The following is a 21708-nucleotide window of genomic DNA, read 5'->3' as shown; positions in this document are numbered from 1 at the left end:
TCAAGTAGTTTTGCATGCCTTTCACTTTTCATCTGTGCCTTTATAAAAAATTTAAAGCCAATGCTTTAAGAACTAAACGAATGCAAGTCTGTCATCACTGTCCCAGCTTCGCTAAATATAAGCATTAACTTTACCATGACTGAAGGACTGAAAAATACCTATCAGAAGAAGCACTAACCCTTAAGGCTGATTTAAAAATCAAGTCTAGTAAACTTTAAAATTCAAAGTTGGGGACTAACTTTTTTTGATTTCTAGCAGAGTACAGATGTGCGGAGTCTAACCTGCAGGCATGAGGACAGCCAAAAAAAGCACAAAAAACCAAAATAAACAAGCTAGCTGAGATTTTTCAGACTAATCCTAAATTGAAGTCCAGCCACAGAATACTTGAATGTGACCTTTCCAAAGGAAAAGAAATATGTAATTATTATACAGAAATATCATTACGAAGTAAAGGCACACAGTTTGGAAATTATCTTTTTCTTAGTGCAGGCTGAAAGACAAGACCTACGCTTTCTCAATTTATGGAAACACTAAGGGCCACTTGAGTGCTTAAGAAGGCAGAAACACTGCAGTCACAAGCTAGGGTGGTTTTTGTTTGGGTTTTTTTTATATGTAATTTATTAATATTTTCACAAACGATTATAACCTTAATTACACTGCTCATGATTGCAGTCTGTGATATGACTGCTCACACTAGAATCCTTACCTTAGGATCACTCTCTGCATCTTCCTCTTCTTCTCCCTCCTCTTCCCCCTCCAACTCCTATGACAAAATAGAGATAAACTAACAGAAATTAAAACAGGTTAAAAGTGCAACTTTTTGTAATGGAGAAAAAACAAAACAGCAAATTTAAAAAAATTACAGTGTTTCAGATGTCAACATTAAAACTACTTAGGCTGACTTAAAAGGATTCAGCATCTTCAAAATCTTAGAGCAAAATCTTAAAGCAAAATCTTTAAAAGAAGATTTAAACATTGATCTGGAAGATTCAGCATGGCTTAAGGCAACCCTTCCTATGTAAGTTGCCTATGTAACTTCTACCCAACATATTACTTGGAATTTTACAGTTCTGGTAAGTATATGTCTAATTTTATTCTTTGTTTTGACCTCTTCCCAAAGAGTCTCCGTTTATTTGGATTACTGTTGACAGGCTATATATTCCTGCACAGGGTTTCGCAGTATTTCCACACGCTGTTGTACACATGCCTACATCTAAGTAGTAACACCTGGCACTGAAAACAGATTAAAAATACATGTCTATTTCTATCAAGACTCAGCTTAAAAAAAAAAGAAAATTTTTTATTTACTCAACAGCCTAACAGTAACAACATTACTCAACATTGCAACTTGTAAGGAGAAGAGACTGGTGCTGAAGGCTGCCAGCCCACATCAGAGCACCACCTCAGTAAGTTCTGATGTACTCTGCTATGGTGATCTTAGTGACAGTTAGGTATGCACCTTTAACCAAGCAGCAAAATCACCACAGTAAAATAAAAATGTAAACCTCTGTAAAGGGTATTAGTTCATGTAAGTGTGGTATCATTCGGTGGCTTAGTGCAACGCCTTTCACGATATGTTTGTATACATACAACACTAGTGTAAACTGATCAGACCTCTTGATATACTAGAAATTCTGTCCTAAATTAAGCCTTTATCTTGAGCAGTTGCACTCTCCCTTTTTTACTTTACGTTTAGCACGGCCCAGTCTTCAATCTCACGACAACTAAAAGCTGACAGCCGAATTCCACTATGGCCTAAGTTAGCAGATATTTAAAAATAAGACTGAAGGTTCTTGTCATTCAGCACTCAAGAAAAAAAGAGAGTCAAAAACTAGAGATGAGCTTATCAGAAAGCAGCTTTCGAAACAGTAGAAAAAAACCAGGATTAATGTTCTTGCAGACAGTAATTTTTTGAAGACTAAACACAGCCACAGATTTTGTAAGCCAGGAATGCCAAATTTTTTTGGAAACAAGCATCATACACAAAAGCATTTATGAACAGGGGTTTTTTTGCTCCCTATAGGACTATTTCTGGAACTGGAATGCAGTAGGTAATTAGTTATCTATAAAAGATACAGTATGCATCTCACCTCCTCTTCACCTTCTTCATCTTCTTCGAACTGAAAAACAAACCCAAGGTTTTATTAGCTCTGCTAATATTTGCATAAAATCTTCTGCAGTAATAGTTCTAGAATATTCAAACACAGTAATTGAAACTAAGCCCCTTCCAGAAGCAAAGATTAAACACCCATAGCAACCTAAATAATTCCTTCCTATTCCTAAGCAACAGGAACCTCTTCAGGTTTGTTGCTGTTCTCATGCAATTAATACTATATACTAAGCCAATCAGAAAAGGAGGTTTCTATCTACATGGTGACTAATAAACAAAATGCTGATAGCATACATACGTTATCATCATCCTCTATAGCTTCCCCAGTGAAATAAAGCACAGCACGAGGGACTATCCTTTCACGGAAGAAGTGTCCAATTTCAAAATCTGCTGCTAAAGTAAACTCTGAATCTTCATCCTGTAAAGTAAGTCAGTTTTGTTTACTCCTCTGTAGCATACCACGTTACTGGTAGAAAAATCAAAGTATTCCAAAGTTACAGGTTTCAGAAACTTCACATTGTCATCAATATCAACCTTCATGTCACACATACTTTCAGTACACTTAACTTTGTAACAATAAAAGTAGTATTGCAAGTCTAAATCCAGGTTTTCAGAATTGAGATTTATTTTAGAAGTTTTCTACTTTCTACACACAAGCTACTGTCCTGCTGAAACACTTTCTATTAAAAAGGCTCATTCTAACACCTGATGTTACAGAATTTTTCAGAATGCTTCAGACTGATTTTTTTAGAAAACCAGACACCAGCCATGCCATAGTCCTGAGTAGCTAGAACAAATAGCTACTTCTTCCCAACAGTGATCATTGTAGAAGTACTGGATCAGCAAGATATGCAAGAAAGAGCAATATGTCAAGGGATTACTTGGAGAAGTCAAGAGTACATTTCTTTTTATCAGGATGAAGCCCAGCTTTAGTAAAAGCAAGAATAATGATTAAAATACACTGTATTTAATAAAAGAACCAAAAGGGTCACCAGAGATGCTTAGCAAAAAAGATGGCAAAGAGCAATCATGGAATTTCAGAAATGAAACTTACCAATGACTCTCCATCACCAGATACTACAAGAAGAAAAGACAGGAAATTTAAGAAAAGTTCATGTAGTCTAGCCCACCTCAATATTCAAGATGACAAAACACAGTATAAAGACCTCCTCACACCAGAAAACACTGGGGCTATAGTGTCTTCAGAAGCTATTAAAACCTTTAAAGACAATTCAGATTAATCTTAAACCCACAGAAATTGCCTTTTCAAGAATTTTATGTGCAATAAGCACATCAAAGCTGCCCATTTTGATGTCAAAGAGTTTTGCACAAGAAATACTTTCTACACAGATAGGTTCACCAGGTATGCAGATCACATTTCTTCCTTCAAAGAGCAACATATTTTGTTTCTGTATTAATGCTGTGATTACAGTAACTTTATTTTGCTGGAGTGCTACAAACCCTCCCCTCTCCCCAAACACAGATGCTACCAAGTAGATTTAACATTTGTCAGGAATTGGCAAAGCATTGTTGACAAAAGGCCTGGTACTGTAACCAGTGAGAAACAGTCTGGGGTTTTTTTTGTTTGTTTGTTTAATTAAAAAACCCAAACCAACAAAAACACAACATAAAACAAACCAAAACCAGATTCCCCTCCTCTACTCCGGTGCCACAGTACTGTGAAATCGGTAATTTGGCTCAGTGTTCTCAAGTGAAAATGCAAGCAACAACTGCCAGCAGATGTCACAGTTACATCTTTCTTACATAGCTACCTCTAGAGTATGTCCTTTAAGTGTTTTAAAAAAAACAACAGAAAACCATCATGAGGCCAACAAATCTCCACCCCTTTCTGAAAGAACAAACTACTTGTAACAACCCCCCCCCCAGAACAATGTTATGTTAAAGAACTTTTTGTACCAAATGAACTCCAACTTTGGAAACACTTATCACTTGTCTCTTATCCCCATGTACACAGGAATTTGCAGTGGTACTCAGAAGGGACAGACAGCTCATAGTAGCCCACAACTGAAACAAGAACCAATGTCCATTCTGTTCAGTACATCTCTGAAGACCAAAAAGTTAACTGTTTCTTCCATCCATGTTTGTGGGTGGAAGAGTACAATGGGAGATGTACCAAGAAGAATGTTTCTGGAACCCATCTAAATTGTTTTAGGTATATGAGTACACATCTACCGTCAGATAAGTAGGGAGATGAGGAAGGTATGTATGGGGCATTACTGATCACTAACTAATCACAGAAGAAACCACAGGAAGTTCCACCACTTAAACAAAGGTTTAAGCGAAACCAATATGCTGTAACTTTTCCAATGTTGGTTAAGATTTTTTTTGCATGTTAAAAACCTCAAAATGATGCATGGAGCCATCCTGTGGTAAAACAAGTTAAATTCTTTAGGGGTTTCTACATAAGACACTTGCCATACTATGAATCCTGTTTACGCAGCACACCTAATAGCCAAATTCTACAGAATAACATCAGAATGAAACGATCTGTTTCAATGGGCTGCAGTTTGCTATCTTCCTCTAGTAAGAAGAAAGTATACGATGCAGCAGCATAAACAGTTTGTATGTTTAAGCTGTATAAATACAAACACATAGAAATAAAACACATTTTAAAGAAACCTAAATTCTTGATTTCCACACTTACCCTTTATTGGGCTGAAGAAGTTAAAAAAAGAATCATTAGGTACTTGTTTAGTAATTGTCCGAACTGTGCCTCGACCCTTGTGTTTCTGTTTTTTCTTGATTGTTTTAACTGTAACATTTTTTCCTTTCATCCAGTCAATAGTACACCTAGAGACAAGATGTGTAAAACAGCATTTTAACATAAGACACCAGTGAAAATAAGGAAATGAGCATTACAGCAACTAACAGCAAAGACTATCATTCTCTAGATCAAGCTAGTTTTACACACACTGGCAACTCAATCTACTTGACAAGATGTCAAGTAGATGATGCATCGTAGTGCTAGAGACTATGTGGATGCTGGACATATCAAATACTCCCCTAAATGAAAAAGCTGAATAGTTTGTCTTCGCAGAGTAATCGCTACCCTCATCCCCCTGATATTTCAATACCTCTGTGCCCCAGCTACTGGAGTTCCATAACCAAGGTCATGATTAAGCTATTACACAAAAATCTCAATGGTTGAGAACTATTCTTCCAACAGACCGACCAGTCCAAAACCTTTCACTGCAGGCCAACGCAGTATCCAGCTACCCTAAAAATAAACGTACAAAGAGTGGCCAGGGAGAGGCACATTTTAGCAGTGCTCAGACTTACCTGGCAGTCAAGTACAGCAAGCTAGAAAGAGCTTATTTTTCAGTTCCTTTCTGCTACTGTGCAAACTGACACTTTTATCTCTATTAAAAATCTCTCTCCATCCACTCATAGTTTTACCCCAAACTGCATGGGGCAAAGACAGAGGTAAACACAGCTAGTTCTCTTCTAAAGGAAACAATGGTGTCACAGTAACCCTGAAGTGCCTCAAAATATCTTGTCCTACAGATAAATGGCCAAAGTCAGCCGCAATGTCTTCCCGCTCTACGTGTTCCAGTATCTATAACCTTCATCACAAGACATGAATTGACATAAAAGTTTTTGACAATTTTAGGAAGCGACTCCTCTAAGACTTTAACAGAAAACATTTTGCTGTAATTAACTAAAGTTTTCTTCAAAACAGACTAGGTTTTACTTAGGTACAGTTTTCACTAAACGTGCAAGTACATGTTTTGCCTCACTGCCGGTGAATACTCAATTCAAAAGCCAGCATGTAGCACTAAAAGACAGAAGGTTTTGAGGTTGTCAGGGTGCCTTCAAGAAAGCAAGTATTTGGCATTTCTTTAGTTTTAGTTTAAAAACAAAAACCAAAATAAAAACAACCCCCAAAAACCTTCCCACCAGAAGCTAAAAACACACCCTTGGCAGAGGGACTGGAACATAAAAAACACTAAGTAAGCTAAGAAAGCAAAGGTACAAAAACATTTGTCAGTTGTCTCAACTCTGCTCTGGTGTGCCACTGAACACTGGCTATGGAGCAGAGATCAGTGAGGAGAAAAGGTTAGGTTAGACAGAACAATGCTTTATCCAAAGGAAAACTCTAGCGCGCTGTCCAACTCACTAGACTTCCAGAACATGGGTAAGAATTCACCATCCCACAGCCTGTTTCTGAACACATTTTGCTAAAATAATTGCTGCCTTAAGCTATAACTGCCAGAACCAAACTGTGTGGCCAGTATGTTCGCACCTCAAAACAGTCTGAAAGAACAGAGCATACATATGACCAATTCCTATCAGATTCAAAAGCACTGCTGGAATAAAAATTGCCGAGGAGATGAGCAAAAGTCCAAGAGAGTCTAAGGGTACTTATCAGACTGAGAATGGGGGTCTGTGAAATGTAATGGCTAAAATGAGTTTACCCAGTTATCTGGAAATAAAAGGCTTGTTACCTCATTAGTAATCTATTAAGTTTGAAACGTGTAAGATTTAAAGTGCACGCTATATTAAAAAGTATCTTTGTCTACGTTATCTGTTCTTCCTGCATGCTGAAGCAAAGATCATCACCATTATCCCTACAAACATTCCCAGCTTTTAAGTTATCAAACACTGTATTTTACCTTCATTAATCATTATCATAGTAAGAGAAAACAGCATCTAAAAAATACAGACTATTACTTCAGAAGATTTTTTTGAATTTCAAATTTTCCTTACCCCTCACAATCAACTATTTCAGGTCCTTCAAATGAAAAGGGATCTGTCTTGTCCGGCTCCGACTTCATCTTGTATGTTTTTGTCAGGACTGAATTAGAAAAGTAGTCATTGGGCCCAAAGTGGAACTCTAATGAGAAAGACTGGAAGAAATTTCCATTATAATTTTATATTGCCACTTATTTTTATCTTTGAAATAGTGCATTAGCAGAATTACCATTAATCACACTCTAAATACAGGAAAAGCTAGGAATTTGTTGATAAACAAACCCTTCCAAACTACAGCACAAGCAGGAAATTAATGTCAACCAATTCTTAATGGGCAGGAAATCTGGAACAACTGTGGCTACTATTAACATTCAAATTATAGTCAGGTAATTACTATATTTCCTTCACCTCTACATATAAAACTGCTGTCTTAAAGCAACTTTGATTTTTATGTCAGAGTAACATCAGGTTCCATTACTGCCCCCACTCTGATCACTCAACGTTATAATCTTGAAACTGAAACAGATTATATTTCTAACTAAAAAGAATTCTAAATTACAGCAATCCTGATTTAAACAGTGCACTCCACCACGAAGCAGAGGGATTTTTTTCCATTGGGTAACAGAAGATCCTGCAAAAGAACACTTAATTTCACAAACTGAAACCCAAGATTATACGTCTTAATAGGCTACAGTCTGAAGCAGGTGTTTCTGCTTATGTTTGAGCCTCCTGTAGCACATGAAAATCGTTTGCAGAAATTCAGTTTCTTACATGGAGAATAGAAGGCTCCAATTATGGAAAACTGCCACATACACAATGCACCACTTTTTAAACATGTAAAGACTTCAAAACTGCTTGCACAATGCTGTGTGTACCCACTTTGCACTCAGGATCAACTATGCACTATTTGAAACAAAAAAAAGTCAAAACCTCCAACATCGCCATACCTGCTGCAAGGCCATAGCATGCAGAGCAGTTACTGTGAATATTTTATTCACTCCCCCAGCAACAAGAACTAGACCTAAGGCGCATACAAAACAGGTAACTGCTAAAACCACTACCCTTGAATATACTTCCCCAGGCCCTCTTCAGACTCAGGCCAGAAAATGGTCTGTTATCACTCAAGTCTCCCTTGCCATCTTCTCTTTTTGAAGGCCCACCACGTGCAGACAGGATAAATAACTCTGGGGACCGCAGCCTGTTCACAGATACATATCTGTCACTCACCACCCTAAGGTCCCTTAGTCTTTCTAAGGCCCCATGAATCTCCTCACATGACTGAAATCTAGAAAGACAGTGGCCAAGGAGTGATGAAGACTGGTGCAGCCATCCCAACCTACACACGCAGTTTAAGGAAATGAAACCACTGGGAACTAGATGTGGACTGGAATATCTACACTGGCTTCACATAACCTATTTCAGCTTTACTGCCATTTTACGGCAGTTCAAGACAGCTAGTACAGTTTGGAGGGTGTCTCCAGCCAAGGCAAATCTCCCTCTGGCAAACGTGCAGGGGAAGTTACAAACTTTGCTTATCCACCACCAGCGGCTAAAACTCGTGCCCAAGGAATCCCACAAACCATCACTGGGGCTATGAATAGGTAACCAGTGGCACTACTTAGCATGCAGGGTCCCAAGGACGAGCAAGACAGAAATACCTGCAGAGACTGCATTTCAGTATTTCATTCTGTATGTGCTAATGAGGAGACAATAAGAAGCAGCTTCAAGTTTCACATACTATTAGAAGTGTTGTAATAACCTTTCCAGCAGTCTTTATTTGGACATCTTTGCTTTTGATATCAGCTTACCTTTGTACCATGTATTTTTAGATTTTCCCTGTAGTATGAGGTGTTCTCATGAAGTTGAAAAAAAAAAAAAGATACATCTTCCTGATTTTAAGCTACTTATTTAAGTTATACCCAGATGTATCATGCAGGTGTGAAATGTGCTAGCTAAGTATCCTGATGGTCCAATAGATAATCTAAGCAGAAATCATATTTATACAAACGGGTAGATTTGTTCATATGATTATAAATACGTAAAAGCAAACAGTAAGGGAATCACTTATGCTTTGTGAAGGTAGAAGCTTATATATACAGGCTATGGCAAACAGAACTTTGAAGCACTATTACTGTAGCCAGGTAAACCTACTTTTGGAGGACTGTAACTACAGTTAATCACTATGGGTCTACGGTAAATCAGAAAATTCCTATCTACCATGTATTTCTTTTAGCACCAAATCCTAATCCCCAGCAGAATTACTGTATTTATTACACAGTGGTTATGTGAACTTTTTACAGTACGAAGCTACCACTGCTGCACCAATTTTCAACTGCCAGAGAATTTCAGACAAGACAGTCACATGCAACTGGGGTAACAGGTTTCACTCAAGTAGTTAGGAATGCATCCTTTTGTCTCCAAATAATGACAGGAGATGGAGTTTGCCAGTCTTCTATTTACTGGTTTTCATGTAGCACTGGAATGCAACCTATTCACAGAAACAGGCTGTCAAGAGATTATGACTAGTGCAAGACAAGATAGTTCCATTGATGTTTTAAAAGCAGTTCTTCAACTTCAGGTACTGTAAAACAGAGGTGAATGAGAGAGAACACAAAAAAAGCTGCAGGGGAAAAAACCCAACTATTCCCAAATCACCCAAATGCCACCAAACAGATATGCTTCAAGACAAAAATCAGCAATATCTTAGAATACTTTAATTGTTTAAGCACAGAGTAATTTTCTTCATAAAACTCATATCCTCTCCTTCAGGCCTAGCAATATGTAGGAACTTAATTCCCAGTTTTCCCTCTGTCTGTACTACTTCCCTGGCCTATTATCAGCTCAAGTGTTTTGTACCTAAGAGGAGAAAGACAATGAGGACGGAAAAAAACCCCCAACCAACCAAAATTTTGCTTCAGCTGTTATTAACCTTTAAAAGGTATGTTAACAAAGTCCTTCCATTCTTTTTTATGGGAATCTTCAATGAAGTTTTTTCTTTCATTTGTGTTAGACTTTGTCAGAAGACTAATTCCGTAAGACAAAACAAAAAAAGCCAAACATAAGGAAAAAGGCACAAGAATGAAATTTAAAGAAAGGATGCGTAGGCTCAGGTTCCATCCTTCTCCCCGCCACCCCCTCAAAAGGGGTTCAAGGAGTATGTATAGCCTGCACGAATTAAATAAGCAACAGAACAACTTCTTTTCAACAAACACAGTATCCCGTTTCTGTACACTGAACTTAAACAAGAAAATTTCCAAAAACAAGGCAAAATTGTACTTTAAAAACTACTAATTAGGTACACTTCTGAAAGACTAATTAATTTTCCTATCCTTTGATAGGCATAGTATCCATTACCATTTTTTATTAATATTACTAAGTCACATTTCTTCTTTTGATGAAATATTCAATATAAGAAGTAGCACCCAGCATTTTTTCCACAATTCATTTTCAAACCAAAAGCAGCCATGTAACTTTATGAGGAAAAGTACCTAATTTGGAATTTGAGAGAGAAAAAGTAAGTGAAAACTAGACAGAATTGAGCTAGAATTTTAATCTAGAAACTACAATGATATCTGAGATGTCCAGGCCAAGGATGAAAAAGCAAAGGGTCAGAGAAGCTGAAGATAAGTCTTTAAAAGGCAAAGTGTGAAGCTATTAGCTTAGAAAAAAGCATCTCACACTTCAGGTGAAGAGTGTGGAATGGAAGTTTTGAAATTCTACAATTTTCATGAGAACCAACAAAAGAAAGCTCACCATAGGCTGTCCGGGTTCAGAAAACTTAACTTTAATATCCTGCAGATGTTTCAAGATTGGTTCATCATATTCCTAAGGGGAAAAGAGTTACTGTTCAGCAGGCAATATTCAGAAGAACAAAATTTTAAACCTAGCTTGCCTGTTCAACCTGTTTGTAAGAAAGAACCAAAGCTTGTAATTATTCAACAATTTCAGCTAAAAGATCAGATTTGGATCCCAATTTCTTCACCATAGTTGCAAATATCACCTACCAAATTCTTGATCATTAGGCCTCATCTTCAGTAAATAAAACTGTTATCACACTAGGTTGCGTGAACATTATTGAAAATAAAGTAACTTCATTCAGGATATTGATTGCTGGTGAGATTCACAGAAGGACATGCTTCAGGGAATTCTTAACAGCATTAAAAGCAATTAATATAACTGAGGGCAAAACTACATAAGCTATTTAACATGAATTCAACCAATCCATTGGCACACTTATAATATCCTTGCAAAAATAATCCTTTATGGACTAAACTAACAAAACTACAGGGGAACAGCTGTTGTAAGCAGCGTAAAAGCTTGCATTTTAGTATCTACAAAAGTTGTTACAAGATCATATCTTAAACAATCCACAGTGTTTAACAGTTTGGATCAGCTGTTCTGCTTGTCCATCATAAGCCTTTCAAGCACCTTCATGAACAGTATTAGGGATTCTGAAGACTCAAAGATTTGGTCTCACACACACTCCATAAACATTCACTATCAATTGGAAAAAGTGGCAATTCATTTAACACGACAAAAGGTACTCTCTTCAGTGGAGAAACTTACCTGTACTAATTCACTTAGCATATCTACATTCCTGAAGATAGTAAACCAGAAGTCTGGAATCCCTTTGACATTTGTCTCCCCTGCTTCCGCTTTTTCTTCTATTACCACTGCATTTTTCAGGTCTCCCTATAAAACAAATACAGAAACATTTAAATCCCTACTACTTGAAATATTTGATAAACAGAAGTAGATGTACGAAACATTTGCCATCTTTGAAGCTGTGTTTAAGGAACATTTAAAATTTACACTGTTTTTTCTCTGTAAATAAAGCTAACAGACACAAGGTTTACTTACACAACATATATACGTTTAATTCAGACTTACTAGCAACTCATTTGAAATTCTTCTGTATGAAGACTGAATAGACTGAGTTTCACTAACTTGACAGAAACAATTTAAACACATTTCTACTCTTCTACAAAGAGAAAAAAATATATAAATACACTTCTATTTTTCTATTCACCTCACTCCTGTAGCTTCATGAGCCGTTTGCAGCGTTTCATCTAAAAATGTAAAATGTAACTTTGCCTCCTGAAACAGTTTTAGCTTCCCAATTTTGCAGAATACTTGGTAAAGTTCGTTTTAATGGTTATTTTTCATTATTACACTGTCTTCAGTTATTTCTCTTATGCGGTACAGGATTCCCTACACATAACTGATGTCAAATGTTATAAAAAAGAAAGATGACCAAGTCACTTCTCCACCCCAAAAACCCCAGGAAATCGAGTCTGAATTAGCTGCATTGCACCTTTCCTTGTGCACCACTAGAGAGCAGCAAACACGCACGATCTTCGAACAGCGGCTACTTGGGCCGTGAGTAGCCAAGAACACGGAGCAGTTTACGCGCCATGTAACGTTTCTGATCCTGTAACTGCACGGAATATGGCCCGTCAACGCTGTATTTACACAAAGCCTAACAAACCTTTCTTGCTTATGCACATGGAGTTCCGTGTCATGCTCGATCTCATGAGATCAGTAAAACCAAAGAGAACAATAAGCTTTGTATACAGAACAGTGTCCTAAGGAAACTGAGGGAAACAGGCCAAGGAAAAAAACGCAAAGAAAACCTGACAGAATGGTAAACAGCATTGTAAGTAGATAGTTTTTAGAGATGTATACTCATGGCTTGCTGCTTTTTCTCAGAGAACCTATGTTAGGAGAGCAACAGGCAGCCTACAGAATATAAATCTAGGTAGGTCCTACTCAATAGACAAGTAGGAATCCACTAGCCAGCATGCATTCTATTAGGTCAATTCCATTTTATGACTAGGTGACATGTCTAATCTGTTTTTATAGAAAAGAAAGCTAATTATGTCCCCCAAAATAAAGGGGACAGGCAGACAAACAGCCAGCCTTATATTACCTTGGGGTATCATGTAGCACTGGAATGGAACCCATTATCAGAAAGATACTGTTAACAGGTTACGAACAGTGCAAACAAAAGCAACTTTGCAATTCACTCACTACAAACTTGAAAAATGTTAAACTAGAAGTTTAAAAGCTTTCACTGTACACAACAGTATTCATCACAAGCACATTACTGATAAAACTTTATTTCCAAAAAGATGAGTCTTCCAATGGAAAACACTGTACAGGAATTAATTCTGACAATCCAACATATCTGTAGTTCATTATCCAGCTTGTACTCACAGCTAGCTTTTCTTCTTCCTCATTTTCACTGTGCCATTCTGACTCTGCATCTGTGGGTTCAGCTTCCCCATTAATAAACTCTCTTCTCTGTGTTAGAAAAATCAAGAATGTAATTGAAGACGTAAAATTACATATATGTGAACAGAACTGACTCAGCTAGGAGACAAAGATTGCATAGCCTTCCCACCTTATCAAAAAGGGGTTGATAGAGTGCTGCGTATTTTCTCTCTAAATCATGTACTTCTTCATAGAATTTAGCTTCTATATGGGCACATTTCACCTGGAGCTGTTTCAAGGCATCAATTCTTCTTTTCACTGCTTTTGGTAAACTAAAAAGCAAACAATTCTTTAACATTACAAGTTAGTTGCCTCAGCATTACTTAATATATCAGTGTGAAACAGGCTGCTCATGACCAAGTGCAATTTTAAAATAAAAGGCTTATGTTAAACATATATATATTTCTTCAAAACGTTTGGAAGAACCCTCTCCTACCCAAGTTGTTCTCAAAGGTGTTCCATTCCCTGGGGCCACTACCCCTCCCGTGTAGTTCAGAGATCTGAAATTAATACCTGTGTTTACACCTAAACTTTTGAGGCTAGAGTTGTACTGATCCATCTATGAAAAATAAGAACTGCGCACTCTAAAGGGAAAGTTTTGATTCATGGGTCATACTCAGAAAAGTATACTTTTCCCCTCTGTATTTTAAATTATTAAGCTTTTATAGATATTCAGGTACAAAGAACTTTTTATAACACTTATGTGGTTGTTTGTGGTTTGGTTTTTTTTTAAGAACAGGTCTACCATCTATTCCCCATCAAGAAATAAAAGCATAAATATCTAGTAAAAACAAAATTTTGAAGTTCCAGTGTACAGTTAATATAAAACTAAGCTTCCAGCTAGGGTCCTGAACTTTCTACTACATCCTGGACAGCAATCTTATAGAAATCATCAATCACTGCATGCCCTGACAGAATAAGGGTCACAGAAGGAAACAAACCCAGCAGGGGGTGTGTGCATGTGCAGTTATTTCTAACCAAAGTGATAACAGCCAAGGAAAATACTGAATCAGACCAAAATTTGCAATTTTATACAAGTAACCCAAAACTTGGCTCTTCCTTCCACACGTAGGCCACTATGAATCATGGTTTAAGTCAACCATTTTTTTCAGTGAATAATTTGTTCTAATTTCCTACCTTAATTATACAGTAACAACATTCTGTTATGCTTTCAATCTTTCATTAATTTTATTATGCCCTGTTACTTACGTTTCAATGTAACTTGAAGGAGTAAGTGCTGTGTTGTCAAGCCGTTCCTGTAGAGCTGCCAGGACCTGTGGATTTTGCATCACTTGGTCTGCTAGCTTTTCTATGAAGACAGAAAACAACTTTTAAAACAGATTTGAATAAATTTATAGTGCTTTTCTTATGCTGTATGTCTTACAGCATTCACAGCAGAAATACAATTTTCCAGATCTCAAATAGCACCGGTATAGGTAACTAACACCTCGAGCAAAATTACTTCAGGATCAGATTTCAGAAAGGTAACATTGGATAAGGATAGAAAATGCACCTTTCTGTTTGAAAATATATCAGATCTTTGGTTTTAGAAGCAAGCAGTACATTGGTGACATAAAAGGGAAGACAGGGAATTTGCTTATGTAAGAAAGTGCAAAATAGGAGCTTCACTATCCTCCCTATTAGCTGTAGCTTATAAGCCATACATAAATTTGCAAGAGAAGAACCACTGAACTATAATTCCAAGACAAAAGTGAGTGTTTTCCAGCTAGTCTGGCTCCCGACAAAAACAACTGAGGAAAACTTTGTGTACCACACAACAAAGCAGCATAGTACTACAACCATTTCCTTGACAACTACTAATTTTTTACATCAAGATACTTCTACAATCTGTAAGACCCCTCAAACAGTCATCACAACAGTTCACAAAAGGCTATTTTTTCAGGAGGTCAGATCTAAATGCTTCTGGTTAGGAGTTAAAAATCCTTGCTAATAACAACACAGGTGGTCACAGTGGGAAGACACAGGCTTTTCAAATCTCTCCACCCTTTCTCACTGCTCTTCTCCCCAGACATTAAAACCCAGTAAGTTGCACAGCACACGCTAACTTGATGAAGCTTTCATATAGATGAGTGTGTGTTGTTTGGTTGGTTTTGTTGTTAGAGGGAGGCGTGGTGCTTCTTAATCCAGTTTGACTACAAGAATTATTCAATGGTGTCTACCAGTTCATATGTGATTTCCAATTGCTGGTCACACAAGCCTTGTTAAAAAACTGAGACCTAAAATGCATTCAGTGACCACATATGTGAAAGGTATTTCACTAACTTACAAAATTGAACATTCAGGTAAATAACAATGGAATGTAGCTTTTCCGCACACAGAAGTATTAAATTGAAAAGCATTATTCAGCAATTACCTGAATTACCTGAATAACGCTGACCTTCCAAGCTAAGAATAAAAACCTCAATAACACAACAGAGATGCATTTTCCTACAAACAAGATAGTAAAGAACTAGCGTACATCAAGGACTGCTCATTTTAATAATTATGCTGATAAAGATTACATGTTGTTAAAAGCTAGCCTATGCATGCCTTATTGCAAGCATCTAGTGGGTTCTTTCACGCAGTACTGAAGCATCCTAGTCAAAAAATAAGCAATAATACTTTCACTGTTACAAAAATATAGCCTTTATTTTGCTATTGGCTGCAATAAACATGGAAAACATCAGAAAGTAAACATTCAGCCTAGAAACCATTGCTTTGCTTTCAACAGTAAACACATCTGTAGTTTTGACTAAAGATTTTGTAACTGTAGATAAAGAACCTTCAATACACAGGACAATAAGCTTATTCCACTTTTGTAATGTTACCTACTACTATGTATTTCTTACCTTTTTTGTTGCTTGCATTTTTAGCAGCCTCCACAGAATCTGAAGCAGTTTCTTCTGTTTTACTAGAAAAATTAAAAATGTAGCATATTAAAAAGGCATCACTTCACAAAATATTAACATTTAAGAACAGAAGTATTCTGAATTTGCAGTGTTTACTACAGAAGTTTCATGAACAAGTATTCCAATAAAAATCATGTATTTATGTCTTCAAGTTTTTCAAAACTTAAGTCTGGATATGCAACTAGTTCTCCCAAGATGAACAGAATGCAAAGGAAAAAGGCAATCCCCCTTCCCCCACCAAACCACCCCAAAATAAACTAAAAAGCCCCAAAACAAAAAATACTTGACAGATAAATTCATCCTATTAAGTGAATGGCTGGCTTTTCATCTGTACTGGGTCACTCTGGGCAGGAAAATGTTATTACTCACAAGTGAAAATATAAGACACCCTTTTAGTGTAATGGAAAAAAAACCATGAGAAAGGATACAGGTGAGAAAGGAAGATAAACAACAGGTCAAAGCTTTTTGTTTTGAAAACACTCGCTTCTACTCCAGAGATAACCCTATCCTTCCTATCTCCCTGCTGCAATGTCTTCCATCACACTTCCACTGCTGGAGAAAGACAGGGCCTAGAATGAGTCAACAGCCAGCAAGCACTCCCTGTGTTCCCTGCCAGTTTATAGGTCACAAGAGTACAGACTGGGTATTGCTGAAATTAACCCTAACTCAGATACAAGAGAAAAGATATCGTATATGCAAATGGGTATTACGAGTTACTGGGTAGACTAGCTTATCCTGCTTATCCTTGTGTACTGCAAGCCTCGAAAGCCCAGTATCACATATGTCTTTACACCAGTTTAACACTGTTATTTGTTCCAAGAACGCTATAAAAAAATTAGAAAATAAAACAGAGCCTTTTGCAAGCTTAAAACATACACATTGGAGAAATATTGATGATCAGCATTATTTTCAAGTCTTTAGAGCATTTAAATAATGAACACTGAAAACCGAATCACGACAGTGCAAATTATGTTAAATGCCAGAACAGAGTAATTCTGTATCTGACACACAACCTCAGCTTCTCCTGTACCAAATGGGCACTGTATCCTTGCTGTAAGGAAACACAGTCTAGTAACAGAAAATATTACCATCATATTCTTATCCAAGTTCAGTAATTCATTCTTCATATGTAAAAAGAAGACTCTCCCACATAAAACCAGATTATAGTCGGCTCTCCTTTGATTTAATTATTTCAAGAAAACACTTCAACATACCTGTTATCTGCCATCTGTGTGCCTGTATCCACCTGCAAGTTGAAATACCAAGTGTTTAAAAATAATGACAATTTGTTTACCTCAACAGAAATTGAAAATAGAACAGGTGATCATTTAAAACCTCAACAGAAATTAACAGCTGCTGTGTTTTCCAAGATATTCATCATGCATAAGCTCTTACAGTAAGGTGAAGAGCTAATACCCAATACAAACTGGAACCTGCTCATAGTTATAAAGTCTGTTAGGTGCTTTCCTCTAAATCTTTTAAACTTATTTTTCCTGTGAAGTATGCCAGATGGTAATCCATTTCTACCAGATCGTAAGTCTTTGGCCTGAAGACAAGTATCAAGACTTTCCTAGACTAGCTCTCAATTCTATTAAAAAAAAAAAAAAAAAAAGGGAAAAAAAAAAATCACACCAAAGAGGAAGATGTATTATTTCCTAATTCCTTAACAGTATCATAGTAAATAATGAATTTTTAATCTCCGCATATCCTGTATTACTATGCCTGATCTGAAAGCAATTAAAGTTCAAATTAATTACAGCTTCATAATGACTTTCTTCTTATGTCACCTGAGCAGAAAAATATGCCTCACTTGCCTGTCTAATCAGGGCTATTTTTGTGAACGGCTGCTTCTGCTACACTACACTGAAGGACAACCTAAAACTGCTGCTAGATAAAGAGAAGCAAAACACTGAAGGAAAGAAAATTATTTACAAGAGAAGGGTTTTTGACAGCAGCTATGAAGGCACAATCCCCTATACAGACGTTTGCCTTGAATTTATTTATTGGGAGTGAAAAAAACAAGAGGAAACATAGAAGTTGAAGTATTGGTGTTAGCAATGACTGGAACCAAGTTTAGTGCAGCAACCCCAGCCCCCAAGATCTAAATTAGCTCTCCTGAGAAACCAGAAGGAGCCAGATTACCTAACCTGCCATTATTTCTTTAATGGGGAGAAATATCCAAGCTTATAGATCTATTTTAGTAACAGGTTGGATGCTTCCGCCACCCCCCCCCATTCTAAACAGTTCATCACAAATCCAAGTAATCACTACATACCATACAGAAGCCTAGGTGGTGTTTTCCACTGTCAAGCTTTCAAGAAAGCAGATGTTAGTCTGCAAGTCAAATTTAGAATAAAAAGTACCTTCCATCATTCATGAGTCAACAGGTCTCATTTCTTAGATTTTACAAAAGCCAAGCAGGCCAATCTTTAACCCAGCTTCCAATACAGGCCTATCAATGAAGAACCTAAGATGTCCTGAGTGGCAGCCAGGGTAGGGCGCCCAGAGATTGTATGCACTCTCCCATCTGGAAGATGCTGACTCCTGCTCCAAGCTGGGAACACCACCTTCACAACCTCTTTAAACGGACTTAAAAAGATTTGTTCATTTACAAAAGTACTAAGAAAATACCTTAGATTATTCTACAGGAAGTAGAACTGCTTAAAATCTACCAAAAAAGCGCATGAGCCCACCCTACAGAGTAAGTCCAGGAACAAAAGGGGCTTCTTGTAGGCTAGGTGTGTTTCAGCAACACAGGTCTATTATTTGGAAACACTTAATTCTTGCCTTAAACATCGTAAGAGAAAACGGCAATGCAAGCAATCATCTGCTAGAGCAAAACAGAAGAATCTTACTATCTCACAGCTGAAGAAATTAAGAAGCATACATGAGTCTTTCCTTTCATAGCAGACAGAAGGCAGGGGAAAAAAAGATACAATTGAAAAGTCAAGACATAGCAAACTGACCTAACAGCCAACACGTCATATGACCCTAGTCATTATTAGAGGAAGCAATAGTAAGAAACTAAAAATGCAGACTTGCATTACTTAAAAATTAGTCTCAAAGATTTGTCTCTTCCAACTGAGGCCCAGTGATAGAGCTAATGGAAAAAATCCACTCCACATACAAATTCTTCTGCTCGGTTTGTGCTTTATTTCCTGCACGGAACTACTTCTCATCCTTGCTGAGGGAAGACAAGATTCTCATTCTATCCTCATTTGTGTTTGGAAAACATAGAATAAAATTCCTATAACCTGAATAATTTTTAAATAGTAGTTGAATTAATTTCCACTGGAACAGAAATGAATTGGGCGTGTTCTGACAAGCGCCATTCACCTAAGTAACAAGAAACAACCACAACAAAAAAGAAAACACCATTCACAGCTGCAAATACATACTTTTAAGTCTTGCTGTGCTCCTCAAGTTGTTCTTTCCGCAACTAAAAAATAAAAAGAATTATATAAATAAGTAATTGGAAGCAGCTTTCTTATAAAACAGCTTGCAATTCCCCGTTGCATTACAGCAGCCTTCCAATGACTAAACTGCTGCAGAATTACTAACAAAACTGTTCGGTAAAAGCTTGTGAGGGCAGGGGAAGGAAGAGAGCAAAGTGATTTTAGAGAGAGAAAGTTAAATGCACAGCTAGTTAAAAAAGTACAGTAGCAAGGCACCATGCCTTCATATTTCTTGCCTTCGTTACCTTCCAAGCAAGTGAGCTCAGTTTAGACAATGAAGACATGAAAAAGCTATCAGAACTCCAAGAAAGCAGTAGTCTAAGGTATTGATATAACTGCTACCACCACCAATAAAAGGCCAAATTCATCTTACTTCTTCTGGACAGCTCACTGTTTTCAAATGACTAACGCAGACATGAAGCTTTGGGAAAGACGGGACTCCATCAACCACTCGTCCCACAAAGCAGGCTGCTGCAACTTGTCTAGTTCAAATGTCATACACCATTAATCACTTAAAACAGCAGGAAACCATAGACTCAATGCACACTAAGACAGCAGAAGTTCACTGTAAGAACAAGTGATATCCTGAAGGATGCAACTTTAAAGGAAAAGTGTGTACATTTAATGGCAAGACATATTCATAAGTAGAAGGGTACACAGAATAAATCTTCTCGGCTAAATAGCCTATGTCTGGTACAAAACTCCTAAATACAACTAGAATATGAAGCAGGAGACTAATGGACTCCTGAACTCACACGAAGACTACTACTGACAACTACTACTGGTTTTCGTAACTACAACAAATCAGAAGGGAAAGTTATGACTTCCATTTTAGAGCTGCTGTGGGAAGCCACAACGCAACAGTCTTACACTTCTCGTAGAGAAAATTAGGAGCAATAAGGAAAAAAAGTCGAGAGGAAGAAACTCATTACCCTGCTCCAAAAGCCCTAAACACGAGCAATACTTCAGTTCACCTTGGAAGTTTTCTTGAGGGCACACTATTTTGATTCTTGCCTATTGGTTCTGGGTTTACCTGTAACTTACATACTACATTCTTATTTTGAAGCATCATAAACTGACGTTGCAGGAACAGAGCGAGAAAAACCCCACAAACGCTGGTAGTATCTGCAGTAAATCATCGCAGCAACAGCGAGAGTTTTAAACGGACCCTTACTTGACCGACGGAGACCTCCGAAACGAGAAACCGAGCCCCCAAAATCCCCCACCACGCCGAGGGCACTCAAGATCGCGGATGAGGTCAAATGAAGGAATCCCGCCTGCCCTAAGCGCGAAGGGCCTGACCCAACCCGCGCGGCGCGGGGCGAGCGAGCCGCTGCCGCTCGGCACAAACAACAGCCCTCCCACCCTCTTCCTCCCCCACTTCCCCCGGGGGGAGGGGAAAGGGCGGGCGCGCTGCCAGGCTCCCCGGGGCGGGCGGGAGCGTACATGCAAGTGGCCGCAACGGCTCCCTGCCCCCCCTCCGCCGGACCCAGGCGCAAAGCAGCCTCCCTCTTCCCTCGGTCCAAACTTCTCGAGCCAGCCTTAAAATGGTGCCGGGCCGGGCCCTGCCCGCCCCTCTCCGCCAGGCGGCCCCCGCCGCCACCCAGCTCCACCCCGGAGCAGGCCCTAACGGCGGCCGCAAGCGCCCCGTCCCCGCGGCGGCCGGCCCGGGCCCTCCGCCCGCCCCGCCGGCTGCGTGCCGCCCCCAAGCCGGGGCTCGGCGCCGCGGTCCCGCCGCGCCCTCACCTGCCCCCGCTCCGCGTCCCCTCACGCCCGCAGAGGCAGCAGCGCCAGCCGCCAGGCTCCTCGCAGGCTCACTCGGGCTGCGCCGCCACCAAGAAAGCCCCCTCCCATTGGCCGGAGAACGGGCGCCTCCCTCAGCAAAGGCACCGCCGATTGGCCCCGGCCACGCCGCCACCGCCACGCCGCACGCGGGCCATGTTGACTATCCGACTGCGCGGCGCTCGGCCAATCAAAGGGCGAGCGCCAGCGCGCGGGGGGAGGGGGGGGAGGGGGGGCTGGGGGCGCGTGATGCGGGGCGGGGGGCTGGCGCGTGCCTGCGCCCTTAAAGTGGCAGGGGCCGCGCGTGGTGCCTGCGGGCCGGGGCCCGGGGGCGCCCGTGCTGTGGGGCCGTGGCGGCAGTGGCGGGACCGAGGCGGGCCCCGAGCGGGGGCCCAAAGGCCGGTGCCCGAGAGCGCCGGCGCGGCGCTGTGCGGAGCGGAGCGGGCTGAGTGTTTGCGGGGGCCCG

The 21708-nt window shown here is 39.2% G+C and overlaps 1 protein-coding gene and 1 non-coding gene across 8 annotated transcripts in view; both read right to left on the bottom strand.

Annotated features, from left to right (window-relative positions):
* The window catches only part of NAP1L4 (nucleosome assembly protein 1 like 4), a 28676-nt gene extending 7338 nt beyond the window's left edge, over positions 1-21338 (bottom strand). For 2 of the 7 annotated variants that reach the window (XR_005106374.1, XR_005106375.1), the window contains exons 1-16: positions 21207-21337; positions 19404-19444; positions 18281-18339; positions 17220-17251; positions 15946-16007; positions 14306-14405; positions 13227-13368; positions 13040-13126; positions 11390-11515; positions 10577-10648; positions 6839-6978; positions 4776-4921; positions 3165-3187; positions 2409-2528; positions 2091-2120; positions 707-784 (exon numbers count right to left, since the gene is read on the bottom strand). Coding sequence is in view for 5 of the 7 variants with exons in the window: in XM_037401470.1 (XP_037257367.1) it covers positions 707-763; positions 2091-2120; positions 2409-2528; positions 3165-3187; positions 4776-4921; positions 6839-6978; positions 10577-10648; positions 11390-11515; positions 13040-13126; positions 13227-13368; positions 14306-14405; positions 15946-16007; positions 17220-17251; positions 18281-18283 (1140 nt within the window). In the remaining 2 variants the exon portion in view is untranslated. Of the gene's footprint in view, positions 1-706; positions 785-2090; positions 2121-2408; positions 2529-3164; positions 3188-4775; positions 4922-6838; positions 6979-10576; positions 10649-11389; positions 11516-13039; positions 13127-13226; positions 13369-14305; positions 14406-15945; positions 16008-17219; positions 17252-18280; positions 18340-19403; positions 19445-20634; positions 20710-21206 lie in introns of those variants that run through there. The other 5 variants (XM_037401470.1, XM_037401474.1, XM_037401471.1 and 2 more) reach the window with 5 other exon arrangements.
* Positions 12699-12826, bottom strand: LOC119155188. The gene has a single exon (XR_005106637.1). It is a non-coding gene; the product is annotated as a small nucleolar RNA SNORA54 (small nucleolar RNA).
* Positions 21339-21708: the final 370 nt, after the last annotated feature.

The sequence above is a fragment of the Falco rusticolus genome, chromosome 10, assembly GCF_015220075.1.
Source record: "Falco rusticolus isolate bFalRus1 chromosome 10, bFalRus1.pri, whole genome shotgun sequence".
NCBI lineage: Eukaryota > Metazoa > Chordata > Aves > Falconiformes > Falconidae > Falco > Falco rusticolus.
The sequence above is the reverse complement of the archived record's forward strand: the minus strand, read 5'-3'. Positions and strand labels throughout refer to the sequence as shown.